At 40.2% G+C, this 25,099-nt stretch overlaps 1 protein-coding gene and 1 pseudogene across 1 annotated transcript in view; one reads left to right on the plus strand and one right to left on the minus strand.

Annotated features, from left to right (window-relative positions):
- Positions 1-25,099, plus strand: part of AXDND1 (axonemal dynein light chain domain containing 1) — a 196,197-nt gene that overhangs the window by 77,818 nt on the left and 93,280 nt on the right. The window contains exon 16 of the mRNA XM_011968050.1: positions 10,341-10,575. Within this exon, the coding sequence (XP_011823440.1) occupies positions 10,341-10,575 (235 nt within the window). The remainder of the gene's footprint in view (positions 1-10,340; positions 10,576-25,099) is intronic.
- LOC105530483 lies at positions 12,957-13,812 on the minus strand (annotated as a pseudogene).

Genomic DNA, 25,099 nt, shown 5'->3' on the forward strand with positions numbered 1-25,099 from the left:
AAAAAAAAAAAAAAAAAAAATTCTATGTTGAACACAAAAAGTTTGGTAGATACAAGCTTTACACCTTTTTCTTCTTTGAATATATATTTGCTTATGCAGGGTAAGAATTAGTAACTTTTGCTTTCATGTGTAGCTTAAAATGACAGCTCTACTGTATATTACATTGTAAAGCTTTGTTTCTCCTGACATATGTCTTCATCTAGAAAACAGACACTCACTGAAAAAAAAAAAAAGGAAAGAAATTAGGAAAATCTACTTGGGTGGCAGTGAGTGTAACCTGCATGGACCTAGGGGGACTGAGCGAAGGGGGGCAAATGCGGGAATCAAAGGCAAGAGACAAAAGAGTATATTTGGAAGAAAGGGTCAGGGGCCACCTTGCCTCTAGTGGACAACGGCCCTGAGCTTTACACAGCCCTCCATATTTATTAGGCAAAAGAGATAGCAAGAAAGAGGGAGTGATTGTTGGGTAATTGTCAGTCGGCCATTTGGTTCACAGCAGGCTTGCAAGACTGCATCCTCTGAACAATAGGTGCTAGATTTCTCAGTAGATAACTTCAAGGAGCCTGGTGCCAGGGAGTGATGTCCCTCAGCAAACCTTTTGCTGGCAGACGCAGTGTGAGTTTGCTCACATCCTGCATTCATGATAAAGTTTGCTGTTTGATCATATAGCCTCAAGTGGAATGCTGAGTTGGTCACGTCCCACAAGTCTTTGGCTCCCTACATATCCCCCTTTCTGTTTATGTATTAATTGAAAGAATGTAGAGCCAGGCTGGGCAGCTCTCATTTTCCAATTGGCAGTCCATCTGATTTTACAGACTATGAACAGAAGACAGAGACAAAACAACAACATTCTAAGAACTACATGTAAGATGTTAAGGTGGTGCTTTAGATAGGTCCAAGGGTTGAGGCTCTTCAGGCCTTGCTGGAATTTAGTTCAGTCTTCAAAAGAAGGCTGAAATTCTTGAATTTGCCTATTTAAATCAAGAATTTTGTTTTGTAATTCACCAGTATTATAGGTGATGTTGGATGTGAAAGCTCCAGGCAAATCGGCTTTCACAAGGTTCCATGGATACTTGCTTTGGTTATATTCTAAGTTGGTTACACAAATATGAGTGTAATTAAAATGACAACGCATTTGCTGCTGCAACTGCAAGCTTTGTACTTGTTCCCCTAACCATAGAACCGTGGATTTTTAACATCGCCACTTCAGTTTGTAACTCAGTGTTAATTTTATTCTGAAGTAGCCATGCTTGGTCGGCTGTGTGCATCCAGTTCTCCAGGTACTGAGTTGTTTGAATAGAATTATGCAAAGCTACAGAGGACCTCACAACAGAAGTTATGAGTGGTGATCAAGGTAACAGTAGCAAAAATGATCATGCTGAAGGCTCTACAGACATGATGAATAAGCTGAATTAGAAGTTTCACAAAATGCAAAGCAGGTGTGGCAGCCCCAGGCTCAGACAGATTAACAGGAATCATAGCCCAGGGATGCGACCTAAAAACTATGGAAGTAGAGAGATTATGTGTTTTCAGTGTGCTATGATTAATGCAGTGATATCACTGGCAAGATTTGCAGGTCAATTGGGTATTGTGTACCTGGAGCTGGTCCTTCCTAGCTGCCAAAAAAGGGACTGTGTTGCTTACTATTGCTATTACTGGATAATATTCCAACCCAGATGTTGCCATTCATAAATGGGAGCGCTGCCTTCTATATCATCTCTTGAATTGGTCCTTTCCTCCCTAGATAAGGCCAGAGGAAGAGGCGGGCTAAAGCCTGCTCCATGCCAAGCAGTCTGGGCGGCAGACTGGGATTGGATCTCAGTGTTGTGTAAAGAAGAAGCATTGAAAACTTGCTGCCAAAGCCAGTGAAGTTTGTGCCATGATTTCTGATTTTCATCTTTTCCGTCTAATTGACCGTTAGGCCCCCAATCCACAATGTCTCCGTTTACCAGTGGACCAAGACACTGGGTCCAGAGAAGCGGGTAGGAACTATTGAATGGAATCTATTCTGTATAATCAGCACAATTAGGGCAACTGGGCCAGGAATGGTTGGTTAGCACACCAGTCACATTAGTAGAACCAAGACTTAATAAGTACATAATTTTTCCATAGTGACTCAACCATGTTTGAGCTTGAATTGTAAGATAGCTATGGCTGAGTGATGTCTTTGTAGTGATACACAAAGGAAGTCCTTCCAGTGGAGGGTATAATTAATGACATTATTCTGAGAGTCTAATTGTTCTACGTCGGGGGAGTTAGGGGTCCTGGAGCCCACTCTCCCTGATCGTGACAAATCTCAGGAGGAGTGTCACTCCAAAGTATAGGTTGTACTGCTGGGGGACTGGGAACATATGCCCAGTATGTTTTTGCTTCTGCACAGGGAAAACATACTGCACAGGACATTATGGCTAACATGGCCAAGAATATGGACTCAGGGATTTTTGCCTGTCCCTGAGGCTCCAGTAGTTTCTCAGCTGCCTGCGTGGTTTTCTTGAGTTGTCCCCAGGTTATGAGGATTGATGTCATCGTGACTGTGGTCAGCCTTCTCTCCGTCTTTGCACTCAGGCTCAGCTGGCTCATGGCTCATACTGGAGGGACCAGGCCCATGGTTGGCCACCCTGGGTTCCTCCAGTCTCCCGTTCCATGGTCGCACGCACCTTGAGGGCACCCACACAGTTTGTCCATCTCCTGTAAAAACACAAGCATACCCTCATCCCTACATCAGTAAATCCACCGGACCTTTCCATTTTCCTTCTTCTGTGGATTTCCATAACATTTTCGAATAAATTTTCCTCTTTTCCTCTAACACTTGCCAATGTCTTTCTGCTGGAGTCTTATAATTTGTACCAGGAGTCAAAAAATTTAAAGAAAATAAAGCTAAATGTAGTTTTGATTGAGGTGGTAGTTTGCCTCTTATACTCGCTTTTTGTCTTTTCAACATGCATTGTAATGTTTGATGTGACCGCTCTATAATGCCTTGTCCTCTGGGATTATAAGGAATTCCTGTTTTGTGGGTTATAGCCCAAAGCTGTAAGAAATTTTGAAAGGCATACTAGTGTAAGTGGGTCCACTGTCAGTTTTTAATTGTTAGATATCCCCATATGAGCAATTGATGACAATGTCACTGTACATGACCAGCTGTCTCACGTGTTTGGCATGTAGCATGCGGCATATGAGAATAAGTGTCTATAGTCACGTGAACATAGGTAAGCTTACCAAAGGTTGCTATGTGTGTAACATCTGTTTGCCAAATTTCATTTGGAGCCAAACCTCGTGGGTTACAGCCTTCTCCAGGGAGACATGCTGGCAAGTAGGACAGGTTTGTATTATAGCCCTAGCTTGGCTGCGAGATAAATGGAACATACAAGTAAGGGTAGAAGTATTTTGGTGCAGCAGCGCATGAGACACTCGAGTTTGCTGAAACACAGAACCAATCAATTTGTCTGCTTTTCATTACCTAGAGATAGTGGCCCAGAAAGTTGTGTGTGAGAACGAATATGAGAAATATGAAAAGGAGCTGCATGAGAGTGAATAACTTGTTGAAGTCTTAAAAATAAATTCAGCAGTTCTGGGTCTAGTGTACTTTTAATTGTAGCACTTTCTATGTGACTGGCTACATTTACAGCATAAGCTGAATCACAGACGACGTTGATAGGATCGGAAGCTGTGAGCTCCAAAACCTGAATGACTGCAATTAGCTCTGAGCGTTGAGCTGAAACCCGAGGTCATCATTATTTGAGTATGTTTTGGTCCATAGATAGCAGCACAAACTTTGGAAGGGCCATCAGTAAAATAAATTTGTCCACCTGGAATAGGTTTGTGGTGAGAAATCACAGGAAGAATGAAAGAATGGATTTTATAAAACTGTAAAATTTTGTCTGAGGGGTAGTGGTTGTCATGTGCGTCCATGTGAAGAGACCACCAAACAGGCTTAGTGTGAGCAACAAGGCTGTTTATTTCACCTGGGTGCTGGCGGGCTGAGTCCGAAGAGAGTCAGCAAAGGGTGGTGGGATTATCACTAGTTCTTATAGGTTTTGGGATAGGCGGTGGAGTTAGGAGCAATGTTTTTCGGGCAGGGGGTGGATCTCACAAAGTACATTCTCAAGGGTGGGGAGAATTACAAAGAACCTCCTTAAGGGTGGGGGAGATTACAAAGTACATTGATCAGTTAGGGTGGGGCAGAAACAAATCACAATGGTACAATGTCATCAGCTGAGGCTATTTTCACTTCTTTTGTAGATCTTTAGTTGCTTCAGGCCATCTGGATATATATATGCAGGTCACAGGGGATATGATGGCTTAGCTTGGGCTCAGAGGCCTGACAGTGGTTATCTATAGCACCCACGAAGTCTGCAAAAGCAGTTTGCCAGGCAGTTGACATTTCCCAAGCTGCGGCTTGTTGCTGGGAGTGTAAAGGAACAATAATTTTGTCAGGATCATATCCCATAAGCATTTTTGACCTATGCTTGCCCATAGTCACAATTTGTGTAATTAAAAAAAGATAAATTTGCAAGGTTTTGACTGTTTGATGAGGTAGAAAGAGCCATTCTGTTACTCTTACAGACTTGTCTATGAACTGGCCCCAGAGCCCTGTTGGAGAGTGGGGGGTAGAAAGAAGAAACAAAAGCAAAGGTTTTTGCGGTTGTAGCCATGTGGCATGTCTCTGCAGTAACATTTGCTCTACAAGCCGTAATTCGTAATTCGGCTTCTGCCTGTTTCGTTAATTGCCGCAGGGAATTTAAAGAAGAATCTCCTTGCAGGGTTTAGTAAAGATATGTGAGTCGATAGGTAGCAATACCTAACATCAGGCGTAGCCAATTAATATCTCCTAATAATTGTTGAAAATTATTTAAAGTCTGTGACCTGTCTTTATGGAGAACTACTTTCTGAGGCCATACACTTCTCTCCGTAACAACAGTTCCTAAGTGTTGGTATGGGGAAGTTGTACCTTTTCTGGGGCTGTTTTGAGATTCTATTTAGTCAAAGGCTGCTTTGTTCCTCTGAATAACTGATGTAGGATTTTGATCTGTAGGAGTGGCCAAAAGAATATCATCCATAAAATGAATGATATAAGCAGTAGGAAACATATTCCGAGGCTCCTTTAATGCCTGTCCTACAAAATGCTGACAGCGTAGGACTGTTAATCATGCCTTGGGGTAAAACTCTCCATTGATAATGAGAAACAGGTTCTCTTTGATTAATAGAAGGCACACAGAAGGCGAATCGATTCTTATCCTTCCCGTGTAAGGGTATAGTAAAGAAACACTCCTTAAGATCTATTACTACAAGAGGCCAGTCTTTTGGAATAGCCACTGGAGATGGTAAACTTTTTTGTAAGGCACCCATTGGTTTAATTTTTGCATTAACAGCTCTTAAATCATGTAGCAGTCGCCATCTTCTGGACTTTTTTGGAATAACAAACACTGGAGAATTCCAGGGGCTGACTCCTCTTTGTGTCCGGTGTCCCATTGTTCTTTTATTAGCTGCTGAAGTTGCATCAGCTTCTCCTGAGATAGGAGCCATTGATCCACCCATACAGGTTTGTCACTGAGCCATTCTAATGGTAAGGCAGTGGGCGGCGGAGAAGTATCAATGACCACCCTCAGAAATCCTGACGTCCTAGCCCTTTTCTGTTTTTGCAGTTACTGATACTGGGTTAGGATTTCCTTGAAGAAATTTTCCTAAACCTTTTCCATTCTGATATCCCATGTTCTTCAGCATTTTAAATCCTGGGTTATCAAAGTTTTCATTTGTAAGTCTCATATCCCAAGGTGTAACTAAGTTTTGACCCCATAAATTGATAGCTATATTTGCGACATAAGGCTGCAAAGTACACGACTGTTCATCCAGACCAAGACAAAGTAAAATCTCAGGGCTCTGTTGAACACTTTCCCACTAAGGATGTAGAAGTTAATTGCAAGGGCCAGGATGGGGGCCATTGTCTTTAGATGTTACTGATACATCAGCTCCCGTATCCATAGGCCCATAACATTTCTTTCCTTTAATTTGTACCCACAGGTGGGTCTATTTAGAGGCTATTGGTTGTGATAGATTTCTCATGTAGTTGTGCTCCCAAACCCTTTATTTTCTCCTTTCTCCTTTCGTGGAGAAGGGTATAATTTGCAACGAATAAGCGTAATTGAGCAAAGATCTCCCGGTTCAAAAACCCAAAGATCTTGTGACATTAAAACTACTTGAATTTCTCCTTCATAATCAGAGTCAATCACTCCTAGAACTACAGTGATGCCTTGCAAATTAAGACGACTTTTGCCTAAAATTAGTCCTGTGTATCCTGTTTGTAAAAGTCCCCAAATACCAGTGGGAACTTTGATAGGTTTGTCTCCCCTGACTAATGTGATTCTTTCTTTGGTGGGTAGCTCTAATCCTGCACTTCCTGGTGTTCCTGGGGTGAGGGAATCAATGTGCCTCCAGGAACCTATCCCTCAAATGGGGTTGAGGTCTGGACTGGGAATGCCCTCATTGTTTGTGGGGCCCGGGGCCAGGCCCATGTCTTGTTTCCCGGCAGGAGGGTGCCATTCTGATGAAATTTTGAGCGGCACTGATTGGCCCAGTGATTTCCTTTGTTACAGCGAGCACACAGTCCTGGTGTTTTTTTCCATTGGGTGGGGCACTGCGTTGTAAGGTCCTTTCCGTCCTGAGATATGGCGGCATTCCTTTTTAAAATGTCCAGTTTTTCCACAATTATAACATTTTCCCATTTTAGGGTTTGACCCTTGGCTCCTTTTAGATTTGTCAACTGCTAAATTAGCCAATGCTTGCACTAACATTGCACAGCAATGAAGCTCAGTTCCTGCATCCTGACAAGGTCTGAGAAAATTTCCGAAGTTTTTTGTACACCTCACTGGTGCCATCGCACATTTACAGTTCGCGTTTGCATTCTCAAAAGCTGGAGCTAAGGTTAGCATTTCTGCAGCCACGGTATGAGGAATCTGACGCTTCACTGCCTCTTGTAATCTTGCAAGAAATTGCATATAGGGTTCCAGTGACCCTTGCATGATATGTAAAAATGATTGTACTGGGACTCCCTCTTCAGGAATTGTGACCCAGGCACATTTAGCAGCCTGTGCACACTGCTGATAAGCGGCATCTGGGAGTGCCATTTGACATTCCAGGTCTGAATAAGGACCATTACCTAACAGCATATCCTCTGTAACGTCTCCATTTCTAGCAGCACGGTTCTGTCTAGCCTGGTCTGCACACATTTCTTGCCAGTTTAAATTCCATGTCAGATATGCGCTAGCCGACAAGCAAGTTCGCACCAAGTGTTTCACGTCAAAGGGTAAAAGACGCATAGCACCAAACACAGATTCTAGCAATCTTAAGGTGAATGGGCTCTGTACGCTATCATTTACCACACTTGCTTTTAATTCCTTTAACAACTTAAACTCTAGGGGAGTGTGTTCATGAATAACCTGCTGTGGATTATTTGGATCAGCCCTTACGGAAATAGGAAAAGCACAAGGTCCTAAGGGCTCTCCAGCTGTGGCAGCAGAGCATAAAATTCTTTGTATTGGGGTTTCTATTTCTGCTATCAAAGGAGGTGTTTCAGATGTTTCTGCAACTGGAGGAGGTGGTATAGGCCAATTTTTATCCTCCCTCTCCTGTTTTTTATTTTCAATTGGAACTGTGGGTGGGACAACAGATTCTTTCAGATTTTTAGATTAAGCCCGCTGTCCTGCAGAATAATGAGGAGATAATGGCAGAAGTATAGTACGAGCTAAACTCCACGTGGAGAAAACTGAAGAATCAACTTTAAGACCTTTTTGATGAGCCTGTTTTAATCCTTCTCCTGCTCTGTCCCAATTTTCCACATCAAGACTGCCTGCCTGTGGAAACCACGTGTTATGTGTAATAACCTCCTGCAGCAGCTTAGTCAATGTCTGAGAACTAACCTGAGGACCAGTTCATCTCAATAAAACTTTCAGCAACTGCACATAATGTTTTTCTCCAACAGACAAATTCTGCTCCGTGTTATCCTGATTCAGAAAACTTCCCATTCCCAGTACTTCTTTAAAGCACTGCTCCCAGTACCTCTTCAGGGTACTGACCTTATCTCCACTGCCGGCAGACTCATCCCGGCTTCCCCATTCGCCTTGTCAATTTCAGTTTCTCTGTTCCAGCAGATCTTCTTAGTTCACGTCCTTGAAGTCCTGTGTTCAGATGCTACTATGTAACCCGCACAGACATAGGGGGACTGAACAAAGGAGGGTGAACGTGGGAATAAAAGACAAGAGACAAAAGAGTATATTTGGAAGAAGGGGCCAGGGGGCACCTTGCCTGTAGTGGACAAGGGCCCTGAGCTTTACACAGCCCTCTGTATTTATTAGGCAAAAGAGACGGGAGAAAGGGGGAGTGATTGTTGGGTAATTGCTGTTTGGTTCACAGCAGGCTTGCAAGACTGCATCCTTTGAACAATAGGTGCCAGACTTCTCAATAGATAACTTCAAAGAGCCCGGTGCCAGGGAGTGATGTCCCTCTGCAAACGTTTTGGTGGCAGGCGCAGTGTGAGTTTGCTCACATCATGCATTCGTGCATTCGTGACACAGTTTGCTGTTTGATCATATAGCCTCAAGTGGAATGCTGAGTTGGCCACGTCCCACGGGCCTTTGGCTCCCTACAAGTGAGGGTAGTTCAATGCTATTATTTAATTGTCAGACATAAGTAACGTTTGTGCCTGTCCTATATCTGGCTTTTGTTTTAAGGACAAATTGGACTTTTAAAATTAATAACATCTTTTTTTATTGTGGTAAAATATATATAACAAAAAATTTACCATTTTAATCATTTTTAAGCATACAGTTCAGTTGCCCTAAATATATTTATATTGTTGTACAACCATCACCACCATTCATTTCCAGGACTTTTTCTTTTCCCCAAACTGACATTCTGTACCCATTATACTGTAAGTCCCCATTTCTGCCTCCCCGTACCCCCTGGGCAATCTCGTTCTACTTTCTGTTTATGAATTTGATGATTCTAGGCATCTCATATAAGCGGAATCATACAGTATTTTACTTTTGTGACTGGCTTATTTCCCTCAGCATAATGTTCATCTATTTTGCAGCAAGTGTCAGAATTTTCTTTCTTTCTGAGGTTGAATAATATCCCATTGTATTTATATACCACATTTTGTTTATACATTAATAACAATCTTTAAGGGGTCAGAGCTTGGAAAATAGATTTCATTGATCAAATTACTATCACGTTATAGTAGTCTGACAAAGGAAAATATATGTGGCATTGAAATATATCCAAAGTGAATATCGAAATCATTCCCTAATGAAATTGCATAAGATCCCAACAAACCATTTTCTTTTCTTTAGGAATGACTTGAACAGTATATTCTCAGAATTGAAGATATTTCCTGATCTATATACAACATGTCTAGTTTAGTGACTTTTTTTTTTTTTTTACTTTTTATCTGGCAGTTTTGACATGCATAGAAAAAATACAAAAAAGTCATATTTCTTCAATTTAGGAATAGTAATAGCTCTCATTTATTAAGCACTTACTCTTTGTGAGGAGCTGAAAATGTGTTTTCCATATATTATCTTACTTATTCTTCATGGCTGCCCTATGATGCAAGTCTTATAATCTTCATGTCCCAGATGTGGAAATTGAAGCCTAGGATGTTAAGTAACTTACCTAAGTTATCTATAAAAGGTAAGTGGCGGAGTCAGAATTTGAGTCCAGATCTCTCCGGCTTCAAAGTTCTTACTCCTAATGGCTCTTCTACACTGTCTCCCCTTGCTAATTACTCTTATTGAAGGCTGGGTAATGTTTCTATTATCTGAGCACAAATAATGCCCAATTATATATATAAATTGTACCTTATTTTTCCACAAATATTTATTGATATGTCATGTTCAGCACTTGGACTTGGGTTTAGACAGATAAACAAAATGTGAATAAAACACAACCTGTATATTCTAGGCACTTTCCCAGTCTAGTGGGGATCATGTAAACAGATATATTACAACCTTACGAAAGCCAATAGTAATTAAACATGCTTAGCTTTATAGGACTTAATTGCCTATCTCTACTTTTTTTTTTGTTTTTTAACCACACAGAATTTAATATAATGATTTTCATCCTGGTAAACTATGGGTTATCTCACAGAGTATCAAAATTAGTTTAAATTCGTTTTAATTTAAAAAATAAGATATATGTCATATACCATCTCTTTGGAGCATAATAATAATAGGATATGCAACTCCAAAATAATTGAGAGTCACTGGGGAATAAGCATTAGGTAGACCTTGATAAAATCATTAGTGGATAGATAATACGCTACTCTTCCTCTTCCTTTCACTCTTTAGATGCTGAATGAGAAAAAAGAAGAGTTTACTGGGGATGTTCTACTGTCAAAATATGATACTCTCAAGATTATTAAACATTTACAGGAAAACTGGACAGATATTGGGCTTGGGATATTTAATCGCCATAAAAGTTTGGAGGGGGAGTTGCCATCAGAGCGACAGTACATGGAGGAAATTATCAAAAACATACAAAAACTCTACAAAGAATATGAAATAAGAATAAATGGGGACAATGGTAAGAAAATACTCATAATAATTAGATTTCTTGGTATGTTTCCACAATTATTATTTTCAATACAATTAATATTTAAAGTAAAAGTAATACATGCATATAGTTTTAAAAACAAAGCAAAATAAGCAAAGCATTGAGCATCACTTTGAGATATAATTTATATACTTTACGATTCACCTATTTAAAGTGTATAATTCAATGATTTTTAGTATATTCACAGATGTGTGCATCCATTACCGCTGTCAGTTTTAGATTATTTTCATCAAAATAAGCCTCAGAAGAAACCCCATACTCTTTAGCTCTCACCCTCTTACTCCCAACATCGTCACTTCATTCCTAAGTTTGCTTTCTGTCTCTATAGATTTCCCCGTTCTGGGCTTTCATGTGAATGAATTCATGTGCTGTGTGATCATTTGACTGGGTTCTCTCACTTGGTATAATGTTTTCAATGTTCGCTCATGTTTTAGCATTTATCAGTACTTCACTCATTTTTATGGCCTAATAATATTTTGTTGTATGTATCTATCACATTTCATCATATCATCTGTTGGTAGGCATTTGGGTTGTTTCCACTTTTTGACTATGATGAATATTGCTGATATAGACATTTATTACACATTTCCTGGTAGAAATATGTTTTCATTTTCCTTGGATATATGCACAGGAGTGAAATTATTGGTCATTTGAAAACTGCATCTTTAACTTTTTGAAGACTGCCACACTGTTTTCAAAGAGGCCGCATCATTTTGTATTCCTACCAGCAGTGTATGAAGGTTCCACTTTCTCTGCTTGCTTGCTAGAACCTGTCTCACTTTTAAATTCTGGCCATACTAGTGGGTGTAAAATAAAATCTCACCGTGGTTTTGATTTGTGTTTTCCTGATGACTACTGATGTGAAGCATTTTTTAAAGGTTTATTAGCCACTTGTATATCTTCTTTGCAGAAATGTCTGTTCAGGTCCTTTGCCATATTTTTTTTCTAAGACAAAAATTGAGATTTATGCTATTGATTTATAACATGTATAGAAAGAAAAGCAATTTTCCAAGGTTTCATACTACCAGAGAACAGATACCATTGTTCAACATTGATAAATATTGTGTGTTATTGTGTGCTATTACCACTTGTGTTAGAATTCTAGACAAATGTCCACCAGCTGACACTGTAACTCTTTGAAAATGTCAAACAGAATGAGACCTATCTGAGATATTAGTCTGTGAAATAACATTCTATATAAGTGGTTCTCAAACTTTAGTGTGATTAGGGATTTGGTGAAGAATGCAGATTCCTGAGCCCTGCCTCCAGTCTTCTTGGTACACTGTATCTACAGAGATACCCATAAACTGGCAATTTTAGCAAGCATCCCAGGTGATTCTGATGCCAGTGGTCTACATATCATACTTTAAAAAAAATGTCCTTTATTGGGAGTCCATTAGTAGCTAGGTCTAACATAAATGTAAAACACCCTTTCACACACTCTAATGATTCTTTGCCCATATTTTATTTAGGTTGTCTTTTTATTATTGAGTTATAAGACTGCTTAATATGTTCTGAATACAAGTCGCTTTTCAGATATGTGAATTCTAAACAGTTTATCTTTTTCTGTGGGTTGCCTTTCCATTTTCTTGATAGTGTCCTTTTTTTTTTTTTTTTCTTAACAGAGAATAAATAAGTCATGTTTAATGCTTCTAGCCTGGTAAAAGAAAAAATTAAACATAATCTCTCTATATTTTACTTTTTAAAAATTGATTGAAAGTGTGTTACATGTTAATGGGGTACATGTGAGTATTTGTTACATTCATAGAATGTGTAATGAGCAAGGTCAGGGTATTTGGGTATTTATCCCTCCTATGTGTTGGGAACATTTTAAGTCCTCTCTTCTAGCTACTTTGAAATATACTCCATCTACAATGTTGCTAACTATAGTCACCCTTCTCCCTTACTGAATACAGGGGTATATTTGTTCTATCTAAGTGTATGTTTTTACCCACTAATCAACCTCTCTTTATCCCGTCTCCCACCCACACACCTTTCCCAGCATCTGTTATCATTCTATTCTCTATCTCCACAAGATCAGTTTTTTAGGTCCCACATATGAGTGAGGACATGCAGTATCTATCTTTCCATGCCTGGCTTATTTCACTTCACACATTAACCTCCAGTTCCATCCATGTTCATATTTAGCTTTAATTTTAAATAACCATTAAGTGAATTTCCATAATCTGATTTTTGTGTATTTAAAATAGTCTTGTCTCTTCAAATACTAATTTTGAATGGAAATATTCATTGGGAATAGGTGTAGATTCTACAGTGGCACAGAAAATTCCAAAGGAAGCTACAGACTATGTAAAAAATACGTGTTTTAAACAATGAAGTTGAAGAAAGGTTCAACTTACTAGAGGAGGCATCATGCCCTTGCTTGAAGAGGGGATGACAACTCAAAGGTCTGGTTTTCTACTGTTCATTCCAAGATTACCGCCACCTGGTGGAGGGGGAGACTTTGTAGGCGTGACTTTGCCTAAACTATTTGCACCAGTAGCTCCAATCAAATTTGGAGAAGCTCTTGAGTTTACAAATCCATTCCCCACTGGGCTGCTTCCAGCTCCATTTGGCACTGTGAGGTCTGTAGTACCCAACCTCCCACCTGCATTGCCAGTACCTGGTGGTCTCTGAGGAGCTCCATGGGACACGTGTCTTATAATATGGTTTGATGTGGAGAGAGCATGTTTGAATCTGTTAACGTTGAGCTGGCTGCCAAAGATGGGGACACGAGTGAACTCCCTGGGTTAGTGTAGGACAAAGCATTGGGGCTGGTCACTGGAACTGTGACAGACATTGAAAAGTTCTGAGGTGGCAAACCAGGTGCGATGCTATGATTCCACATCATATTATCAAATTCCTCACTAATTTTTTTATATTTTTCTGTATGTGGAGTTAGCACATATGAAGTATCAGGGTCTGAACTGTCGCACCCTCTGTGTTCCTTCTTGTTCAGAGCCTTGACAATATCCGGGTTGGTTCTGCTTTCATAAGGTTAATTCTATTCTGTATACTTGAGAAGAACTTTCTCCGTATCAGTGCTAGCATATTGGAACAGTTTGTTAGAGCTGTTGAAAGTGCACAGTCACAGAGCACACTAAGTTCATAAGCTTTCTTCATTAATCCAAACTTTCTCTTTGTAAAAGTGACCTGTCGGTTCCTTTCATCCATTATGCGTGTGATTTGTATTTTCTTCTGCACCATTTTCAGTCACCTTTCCTTATTTCCTTATATTCCAAATATTTAATACAAAAGTTAATTTTCTTCAATACCGTAATGCATCGTACACAGCTTCTATTATTTCAGCTTCTACTCCAACGGGTATAGCTGAAATTTTCTACAAGATCGTGTCTCCCAGCGCACACACGCCACAGCCTGGGCCTGCCGCCAGCGCTCAGGCGCTGTCTGGAGCCGCCTCCTTCAGCCTGGGACTCGCCTGGACATCCCGATAGTGTCTTTTTAAGTACAAAAGTTTTTAATTTCAATGAAGTCCATCCAACTTACCGATTTTATTTTCTTTTTTGTTTGTACTTTTGGTGTCATATCTAAGAATCCTTTGCTAAATTTAAAGTCATGAAGGTTTTCGCTTAGTTGTTCTAAGAGTTTTATAGTTTTGCTTTTATATAATGGTATTCGATCCATTTTGAGTTAATTTTTTTTTTTTTTTTGAGACAGAGTCGTGCTTTGTCATGTAGGGTGGCGTGTAGTGGCACGATTTTGTCTCAATGCAATCTCAGCCTCCTGGGTTCAAGCGATCCTCCCACCTCAACCTCTGAGTAGAATGTCGACTAATTTTTTTTTACTTTTTGTAGAGACAGGGTCTCACCATGTTGCACAGGCTGGTCTCAAACTCCCGAGCTCAAGCGATCCTCCCACTTCAGCCTCCCAAAGTGCTGGGATTAGAGGCATAGGCCACCACACCTGGCCTTGGGTTAATTTTTATATATTGTGTGAGGTAAGGCTCTGATTTCATTCTTTTGCATGTGGATGTTCAGTTGTCCTAGCACCGTTTATTGAAAATAACATTCTTCCTCCATTTAATAGTCTTGGCATCCTTGTCAAAAATCTGTTAACCAGAGATCTCTGGGCTTATTTTGTACTCTTAAGCCTATTCCACTAATGTGTATGTTTGTCCTTGTGCCACGTTGTCTTGATTACTCTTGCTTTATAGTAAGTTTCAAAATTGAGAAATGTGAGTCCTTTATTCTTTTTCGTGATTGTTTTGGTTATTCTGCATCTCTTGAAATTCTATATGAAGTTTATAATCAGCTTACCAATTTCTATGAAGAAATCAGCTTCTGATGGAGGGATTATGTTGCATCTGTAGATTTGTTTGGGGAGTATTGCCATCTTAACAATGTTATATCTTCCAATCCATAAATGTGGATTTTTTTCAATTATTTAGATATTTTTCAATTTCTGTTATCAATGTTTTATAGTTTTCTGAGTTTTATATTTCTTTTGTTAAATATTTTTTGAGTATGTTATTCTTCTAGATGATGTTGTGAATGAAATCTCAGTTCCATTTTCAGATTGTTCATTTAAAGTATATAGAAATAGAATTGATTTTGTATATTGATCTTATATCCTGCCATGTTGCTGAACTCATTTATTCTAATAGTTTCTGTTTTTTTAGTGGATGACTTAGGATTTTCTCTTTATGAGATCATGTTACAGTGAAGAGAGGGTTTTACTAGTTCCTTGCCAATCTGGATTCTTTTTTTTTTTTTTTTTGAGATAGAGTCTTGCTCTGTTGCCCAGGCTGGTGTGCAGTGGTGCGATCTTGGCTCACTGCAACCGCTGCTGCTGGGGTTTAAGCGATTCTCCTGCCCTAGCCTCCCCAGTAGCTGGAATTACAGATGTCTGCCACACGCCAGGCTAATTTTTGTATTTTTAGTAGAGATGTTGACCAGGCTGGTCTCAAACTCCTGACCTTGTGATCCACCCATCTTAGCCTCCCAAAGTACTGGGATTACAGGTGTGAACCACTGTGGCCTGGATTCTTGTATTTAATTTTCTAGCCTAATAGCCCTGGCAAGAACCTCTAGTACAATGTTGAACAGAAATCATGGGAGCAGATATTCTTGTCTTATTCTTGTCCTTAGGGGGAAAGCATGAGCCTTTCCCCATTAAGTGTGGTGTTAACTGTGGGTTTTTCGTAGATGCCTTTTATCAGGTTTAGGAAATTCTGTTCTATTCCTATTTAATTGAATTCGTTTACATGAAAAGGTGTGGGATTTCTAAAAAATGCTTTTTCTGTATTCATTGAGATAATTTCATGGCTTTTGTCTTTTATTGTATCAGTAGGATATATTACATTGATTTTTGGATATTAATCCAATCTTCCTTGCCTAGGATAAATCCTACTTGGGTCTGGGAGTGATGGGTCATGCCTGTAATCTCAGTGCTTTGGGAGGCCAAGGCAGGAGGAATTCGAGAAGCCAGGAATTTCAGACCAGCCTGGGCGACATAGTGAGATCCTGTGTATATAGCTACATAGCTACTGAGAAGGCTGAGGCAGGAGGATGCCTTGAGCCCAGGAGTTTGAGGCTGCAGTGAGGTATGGTCACATCACTTTACTCCAGCCTGGGTGACAGAGCTCTTGTGACACTGTCTCAAAAAAACATAACCTACTTGATCATGGTATATAATTCTTTTTATATGTTTCTAGGTTTGGTTTGCAGGTATTTGGTTGAGGGGTTTGCATCTATAGTTATACGATATATTTATCTGTAGCTTTTCTTTCTTGTGATATCTTTATCTGGTTTTGGTGTCAGTATAATACTGGACTCATGAAACGGGCTGAGAAGATTTTCCTCCTTTTCTGTTATTTTGGAAGAGTTTGTAAAGAACTGGTGCTAATTCTTTTTGAATGCTTGATAATATTTAGTGGTAAAGCCATCTGGGCCTGGACTTTGCTTCATAGGTAGGTTTTTGATTATTGACTTGATCCGCTCTTTAAGAGGTCTATTTATATTGTCTTTTTTTTTTTTCTTGAGCCAGTTTTGGTTGTCTGTATATTTTTAAAAAATCATCCACTTTATAATCCTTTTATTTCTCCACAGTTGGTAGTAATGCCCCTTTTAAGTTTCTGATTCTAATAATTTGAATCTTAATTTTTTCTTGGTCAAACTAGCTAAAGGTTTATCAATTTTGTGGATCTTTTCAAAGAACCAACTTTTGGTTTTCTTGACTTTCTATATTGTTTTTCTATTCTCTATTAATTTTCACTGATATGGTGAAATATGGAATATGGTTTGGCTGTGTCCCCACCCAAATCTCATCTTGAATTTCCACATGTTGTGGGAGGGACCCTGTGGGAGATAATTGAATCATGGGGGCAGGTCTTTCCCATGTTGTTCTCAGGATAGTGAATAAGTCTCACCAGATCTGATGGCTTTATAAGGTAGAGTTTCCCAGCACGAGCTCTCTCTTTGCCTGCTGCCATATACTTAAGATGTGACTTGCTCCTCCTTGCCTTCCACCATGATTATGAGGCTTCCCCAGCCACATGGAACTGTAAGTCCAACAAACCCCTTTTCCCATATAAATTACTCAGTCTCCAGTATGTCTTTATCAGCAGCATGAAAATGGACTAATACAGTAAATTGGTACCAGTAGAGAAGAGTGCTGCTGAAAAGATACCTGAAAATGTGGAAGCGACTTTGGAACTGGGTAACAGGCAGAGGTTGAAATGGTTTGGAGGGCTTAGAAGAAGACAGGAACTTGTGGGAAAGTTTGAAACTCCCTAGAGACTTGTTGAATGGCTTCGAACAAGATGCTAATAATGATATGGACAATGAAATCCAGGCTGAGGTGGTCTCAGATGGAGATGAGGAACTTCTTGGGAACTAGAGCAAAGGTGACTCTTGTTATATTTTAGCAAAGGGACTGGCAGCACTTTGCCCCTGTCCTAGAAATTCGTGAAACTTTGAACTTGAGAGAGATGATTTAGGGTATCTGGCAGAAGAAATTTCTAAGCAACAAAGCATTCAAGAGGTGACTTGGGTGCTGTTAAAGGCATTCAGTTTTAAAAGGGAAACAGAGCATAAAAGTTTGGAAAATTTGCAGCCTGACAATGTGATAGAAAAGAAAATCCCATTTTCTGAGAAGAAATTAAAGCCAGCTGCAGAAATCTGCATAAGTAATGAGGAGCCAACTGTTAATCCCCAGACCATGGGGAAAATGTCTTCAGGGCATGTCAGAGGTCTTCATGGCAGCCCTTCCCATCATAAGCCCTGAGGCCTAGGAGGAAAAATGGTTTAGTGGGCTGGGCCCAGGGTCCCCATGCTGTGTGTAGCCTAGGGACTTGGTGCCCTGTATCCCAGCTGCTCCAGCTGTGGCTGAAAGGGGCCAACATAGAGCTCAGGCTGTGGCTTCAGAGGGTGCAAGCCTCAAGCCTTGGCAGCTTCCATGTGGTATTGAATCTGTGGGTGTACAGAAGTCAAGAACTGGGGTTTGGGAGCCTCCACCCAGATTTCAGAGGAGGTATGGAAACGCCTGGATGCCCAGGCAGAAGTTTGCTGCAGGAGTGGGTCCCTCATGGAAAACCTTGGCTAGGGAAGTGCAGAAGGGAAATGTGGGATCAGAGACCCCACACAGAGTCTCTACTGGGGCACAGCCTAGTGGAGTTGTGAGAAGAGGGCCACTGTCCTCCAGACCTCGGAATGGTAGATCCACCAACAGTTTTCACCGTGCACCTGGAAAAGTCACAGGCACTCATTGCCAGCCCATGAAAGCAGCCAGGAGGGAGTCTGTACCCCACAAAACCACATGGGTGGAGCTGCCCAAGACCGTGGGAGCCCACCTCTTGCATCAGTGTGACCTGGATGTGAGACATGGAGTCAAAGAAGATCATTTTGGACCTTTAAGATTTGACTGCTGTCAAGGCATGCTGGCTCACACCTGTAATCCCAGCACTTTGGGAGCGTGAGGTGGGCAGATCACCTGAGGTCAGGAGTTTGAGACCAGCCTGGCTAACATGGTGAAACTCCATCTCTACTAAAAATATAAAATTATCTGGGCATGGTGGCACGCACCTGTAGTTGCAGCTACTCAGGAGGCTGAGGCAGGAGAATCACTTGAACCCAGGAGGCGGAGGTTGCAGTGAGCCATGATTGTGCACTCTAGCCTGGGCAAAAAGAGCAAATCTCTGTCTCAAAAAAAAAGAAAAAAAAAAAAAAGAATTACTGACACTCCTGCTAGATTTTGGACTTGCATGGGGTCTATAGGCCCTTAGTTTTGGCCAATTTCTCCCATTTGGAATGCTTGTATTTACCCAATGCCTGTACCTGCTTTGTATCTAGGAAGTGACTAACTTGCTTTTGATTTTACAGGCTCATAGGCAGAAGGGACTTGTCGTGTTTCAGATGAGACTTTGGAATGTGGACTTTTCTTTTTGTCTGTTTTTTTTTTATTATTATACTTTAAGTTCTAGGGTACATGTGCATAACGTGCAGGTTTGTTACATATGTATACATGTGCCATGTTAGTGTGCTGCACCCATTAACTCATCGTTTACATTAGGCATATCTCCTGATACTATCCCTTCCCCCTCCCGCTACCCCATGACAGGCCCCAGTGTGTGATGTTCCCCGCCCTGTGTCCAAGTGTTCTCATTGTTCAATTCCCATCTATGAGTGAGAACATGCAGTGTTTGGTTTTCTGTCCTTGCAATAGTTTGCTGAGAATGATGGTTTCCAGCTTCATCCATGTCCCTACAAAGGACATGAACTCCTCCTTTTTTATGGTTGCATAGTATTCCATGGTATATATGTGCCACATTTTCTTAATCCAGTCTATCATTGATGGATATTTGGGTTGGTTCCAGGTCTTTGCTATTGTAAATAGTGCCACAATAAACATACATGTGCACGTGTCTTTATAGCAGCATGATTTATAATCCTTTGGGTATATACCTAGTAATGGGATGACTGGGTCAAATGATATTTCTAGTTCTAGATCCTTGAGGAATCGCCACACTGGACTTTTAAGTTAATACTGAAATGAATTAAGACTTTGGGGGGACTGTTGGGAAGGCATGGTTGGTTTTGAAATGTGAGGACATGAGATTTGGGAGGGGCCAGGGACAGAATGATATGGTTTGACTGTGTCCCCCCCTACCCACCCCACCAAATCTCACCTTGAGTTCCCATGTGTTGTGGGAGGTACCAAGTGGGAGGTAATTGAATCATGGGGGCAGGTCTTTCCCATGCTGTTCTCGTGGTAGTGAATAAGTCTCATGAGATCTGATGGTTTTATAATAGGGTGTTTCCCTACACAAGCTTTCTTCTCTTGTCTGCCTCCATGTGAGACATGCCTTTCACCTTCTGCCATGATTGTGAGGCCTCTGCAGCCATGTGGAACTGTAAGTCCATTAAACCTCTTCTGTGAATTGCCCAGTCTGGGGTATGTCTTTAGCAGCAGCATGAAAATGGACTAATACAGGAGTCTACTACAGGAATAAGTTGAGAAATGATGAGGTCCTATCCTAAGACATGGGAATGGAGAAGAGGAAAGAAAAATAAGAGAGATTTTTAAAATGTAGGCTACACAATTCTGTGTGTGAGAGAGAGTATTGTAGGATGGCTGTGTTCCTGATTTGCACTGTAAATGGGTCATCCAGTTTATTAAGATTAGAGAATAGAGGAGAAGGAAAAGTATGGGGGGGCAGATTATGTATTTAGTGTTAGACGTACTGACTTTCAAGTAGCTGTGGCACAATTAAGTGGACTTGTTCAACAGGCATATTAGGAATGTGGGAGAAAAATCTTGGATGAAATTTTGGAAGATGCCAGGCGCGGTGGCTCACACCTGTAATCCCAGCACTTTGGGAGGCCGAGGCACGTGGATCACTTGAGGTTAGGAGTTTGAGACCAGCCTGGCCAACGTGGCGAAACCCCATCTCTACTAAAAATAACAAAAATTAGCCAGGCATGGTGGTGCATGCCTGTAATCCCAGCTGTTCAGGAGGCTGGGGCAGGAGAATTGCTTGAACCCTGGAGGTGGAGGTTGCAGTGAGCCGAGATTGCACCATTGCACCCCAGCCTAGGGGAGAGAGCGAGACTCTGTTTAAAAAAAAAAAAAAAAGAAATTTTGGAAGATATTAGTGTATGTGTTAGTTAAAGCCATGAATTTTGATGAGATCACCTTGTGGGAAAAATATACATTAGGTATAAGTAAGGACTAAGAACGGATCCCCAACATTTTAAAGGGTAACAACAGATAGAACAATAGAGATAGGGGGAAACCCAATGGAATTGAGTCATAAGAAGCCAGCTTTGGCTGCATCCCATGTTTTGTATATTTTTTTATTATTTAGCTTAAGACATAGTTGTTTTGTTTTGTTTTTAAAGACATTTATTCAGTATCACAATTAGACTATTACATTTAGCAATCAACAGCATGGGTGCAAAAAAAAAAAAAAAAAAAAAAAAACTACATTAAAACCCTTTGTTGGAATGCTTTACACTTTCCACAGAACACAAACTCAAATACCCTGTTATACAGTTAAGTCACAAATACAGTCCTCAAGTTTTTTGCCCATACTCATCAGTATTTGTCTAAAACATGTCTTCTTTGTAGCACCTAGGCCCTGCCGTCACTGTGCTTAGATGAGTTCACAAATCTGTTGTAACCTGTAGCTTCCCTGTTACTTCTCTGGATCTCCTCTCCTGCTAAGCTTTGTTTCCTAATTAAAATCTTCTGCCACTGCCATAGCTACTGCTGCTACTGGAACTGCCATAGCCACCTTGATTTTGTGGTTTGGCAAAGTATTGGCCTCCACCACCGTAGGGGCCAGAACTTCTGCCTCCGAAGTTTCCTTCCTTCATGGATCCAAAACTTGAAGACTGATTGTTTTAATTGCCAAAATCATTGTAGCTTCCACTACCTCCAAAATAGCTTCCACTACCACTGCCAAAGCTGCCTCCACCTCCGTTGTTATAACTGTCATAACTGCCACTCCCACCATAGCCACTGCCCTGGCTTCCATAACCCCGTCCACCACTTCCATAGCCTCTGCCTCCTCCACAGTAACCAGGGCCACCTTCTCCATAACCACCGTCATTACCAAACCCATTATAGCCATCCCCACTGCCACCATATCCATCACCACCATGGCTGCTACCAAAGCTACCACGACCACTGAAGTTTCCTCCATGACCAAAGTTGTCATTCCCACCAAAACCACCTCCATGACCACCACCAAAGTTTCCAGAACCACTTCCACCTCTTTGGCTGGATGAAGCCCTAGCCATCTCTTGCTTTGACAGGGCTTTCCTAACTTCACAGTTGTGGCCATTCACGGTATGCTATTTCTGAATGACAGTCTTATCCACAGAGTTACGGTCGTCAAAGGTTACAAAGGCAAAGCCCCTTTTCTTGCCACTGCCTCAGTCAGTCATGATTTCAATCACTTCAATTTTTCCATACTGTTCAGAATAATCTCTTAGGTGATGTTCTTCAGTGTCTTAATGCCACCAACAAATATCTTTTTCACAGTTAAGTGGGCACCTGGTCTTTGAGAATCTACTCTTGAGACAGCTGTCTTTGGTTCCACAACTCTTCCATCCACCTTGTGTGGCCTTGCATTCATGACTGCATCTGCCTCCTTCACGGTGGCATATGAGACAAACTCAAAGCCCTTGGAGCGCTTGGTGTTTGGATCTCTCATTACCACACAGTCCGTGAGCATTCCTCATTGCTCAGAATGGCTCTCCAGGCTCTCACCAGTTGTTTCAAAGTTCAGCCCTCTAATGAAGAGCTTCCTCAGCTGTCTGGGCTCTTTAGGAGACTCTGACTTAGACAAGACGGCTGGGAGAAGAGAGACTTTAACGATGCTTCTTTGGCAGTGTCCAGGGGCAGAAAGGCAAGACATAGTTTAAAATTTCCATTATGGTTTGTCTTTTGACTCAGGATTATTTAGAATATTTCAAACACTTCAAAATTTATTTTGTTCTTAGTTTGGCTTCCCCCATACTATGTGTTATTTTGTTTGTGTTTCAGTTCTTTTTACATATTTAAATCTTACAAGACATTATTCTTATTTCATATAGTCAATATTCATTTATATTTATCCACATATTCATATTTTCAATTTGTCTGAGAAAGATACGAGTATTCAAATACAATAACCATAAAAAAGCTGTAATTTTTTGCTTGTAAGGAGGGGAGAGCTGTAATACAATGTACAACCTCTCTGAACAAAGCAAGAGATATTCACACGGAAGCATGGAATTCTGAGACTGAAAAGCTTTAAGAAACAAGAGTATTTAGAGATCGTTTTACTTTCAGCCATGGATACCTTGTATTTGGAGTGAGGCTGTTGTTACTTGATCAACTTTCAGGCATGTGGTAACTAGAATAGGATTGTTGCTTATTGGCTGACATTCTGAAGTGAAGAAATGTCATGGGCTGTTTTTCTCTTCTTTTCTTTTCTTTTCCCTCTCCCTTCCTCCCTCCCTCCCTCCCTCCCTCCCTCCCTTCCTTCCTTCCTTCCTTCCTTCCTTCCTTCCTTCTCCGTTCTTTCTTTCTTTCTTTTCTTTTTGAGACAGAGTCTCACTCTGTTGCTGAGCCTGAGTATAGTGGTATGATCATGGCTCACTGCAGCCTCAAACTCCCATGCTCAAGTGATCCTCCCACCTCAGCCTCTCAGGTAGCTGGGAATACAGGCGCATGCTGTGACTCCTGGCTAATTTTTTTGTAGTAATTGGGTTTCGTCATGTTGTCCAGGCTGGTCTCAAACTCTTGGGCTCAAGTCATTCACCCACCTTGGCCTCCCAAAGTGCTGTGATTATAGGTGTGAGCCACTATGCCAGGCTGATTTTCTTTTTTATTCCTAGCTTCATAGCTAAGTTTTATTTAAACTTTAAAGAACATATAATTTTAAGATTCTTAAATAATTCAAAGCCTTAGAACAATATGGAAAATCCTCCAAATTGTTTATGAACCCAGAAAACCGTAATATCAAAACACAATAAATAGAGTACAAATAAACCCATCAATTTTCTGTTATTTATGACAATAGGTGCAAACATTCTAAATAAAATAATAATTATTATTATAGCTTAGCAAAGATTAAAAACAAAACATTTTAACCAAGTAGGGTATACTCCAGGAATGCATGAGTGATTCAACATTAGGAAGTTGATCAGCATAATACATTTCATAAAAATATTAAGAGAAAAAACTGTATGAGCATATAAGAGATGCTGCAATTGTTTTGTTAAAATATAGCAGTTATTCCCAAGAAAAAGTCTAAATTAAATATCCCTAGAAGAAAACTACATAAATATAATACTATAACAACTTATCAAAAACCAATAGTAATACCATGAATGGAAAAACACTAAAACTTTATAATTAACCTCACAAAATAAATGAGGATGCTTGATAGCAACATTTTTATTTATTTTTTAAGTGGTTCTAGAAAATGAAATAGTAGAATAAAGTAAAATAACAGATATGAACATTGGAAAAGAAAAGATAAAGTATTTCTTTGTGCTGATATTATAGTTACATACTTAGAAAATCTGGAACTATAGGAAAAAAAGATTAAAATCAGTAAGACAGTTTGGTGAGGAGACTGAATCAGAATTAAATAAAAGTAAATTGTTTTTCTCTACTTAAGCAATAAAGCACCTAAAAATGAGAATGGGAAAGTCTTTCCAATCCATTAGTTTTTGTCACCTCAAGAATACATTCTTTAAAGAAAGGGCTTACCTATATTGTCCAGGCTGGCTGGCCTTGAACTCCTGGGTTCAAACAGTCCTCCTGCCTCAGCCTCCTGAGTAGCTGGAACTACAGGTGCATGCCACTATGCCTGGCTAGAATATATTTAGTTGTTTAAAAGGCACAGGTTCTATAGGAAGAAAATTATATATGTATTATAATACATTTTCATAATATGATTCTTCTGAAATTAATACATAGGGTAAGATAATATTTATATGACAAAATAAATGCTCATGAAAAAGTTTAAAATTGATTTTGTAATTACTTGTTTAGGGCTTGAGTTTATGGCCAAAGAATAACTGGTCTTTCCCTTTTGTGAATTCGTAGAATAAGATCCTTTTATCCTCATATTGCTCCCTTCCTACATTTGCATTTGTCTATCTGGGATAATTTTCTTTTTCCTTGAAGAAATCTCTTTGGTATTTTCTACAGTGGTGGGTCTGCTGATTATTTTTTGTTTAAAGGCTTGCTTTCTTTTCCTTTCCTTTCCTTTCCTTCCTTCCTTCCTTCCTTCCTTCCTTCCTTCCTTCCTTCCTTCCTTCCTTCCTTCCTTCCTTCCTTCCTTCCTTCTCTCCCTCTCTCTTTCTTTCTTTCTCTCTCCCTTCCTTCCTTCCTCTTTTCTCTCTCCTTCTTCTTTCTTTCTTTCTCTCTCTCTGCCTGCCTTCCTTCCTTCCTTCCTTCCTCTTTTCTCTCTCCTTCCTTCTCTCTCTCTTTCTTTCTTTATCTTTCTCTCTTTTTCTTTCCCTCCCTCCCTCTT

Source organism: Mandrillus leucophaeus, unplaced genomic scaffold, assembly GCF_000951045.1.
Source record: "Mandrillus leucophaeus isolate KB7577 unplaced genomic scaffold, Mleu.le_1.0 Scaffold825, whole genome shotgun sequence".
NCBI lineage: Eukaryota > Metazoa > Chordata > Mammalia > Primates > Cercopithecidae > Mandrillus > Mandrillus leucophaeus.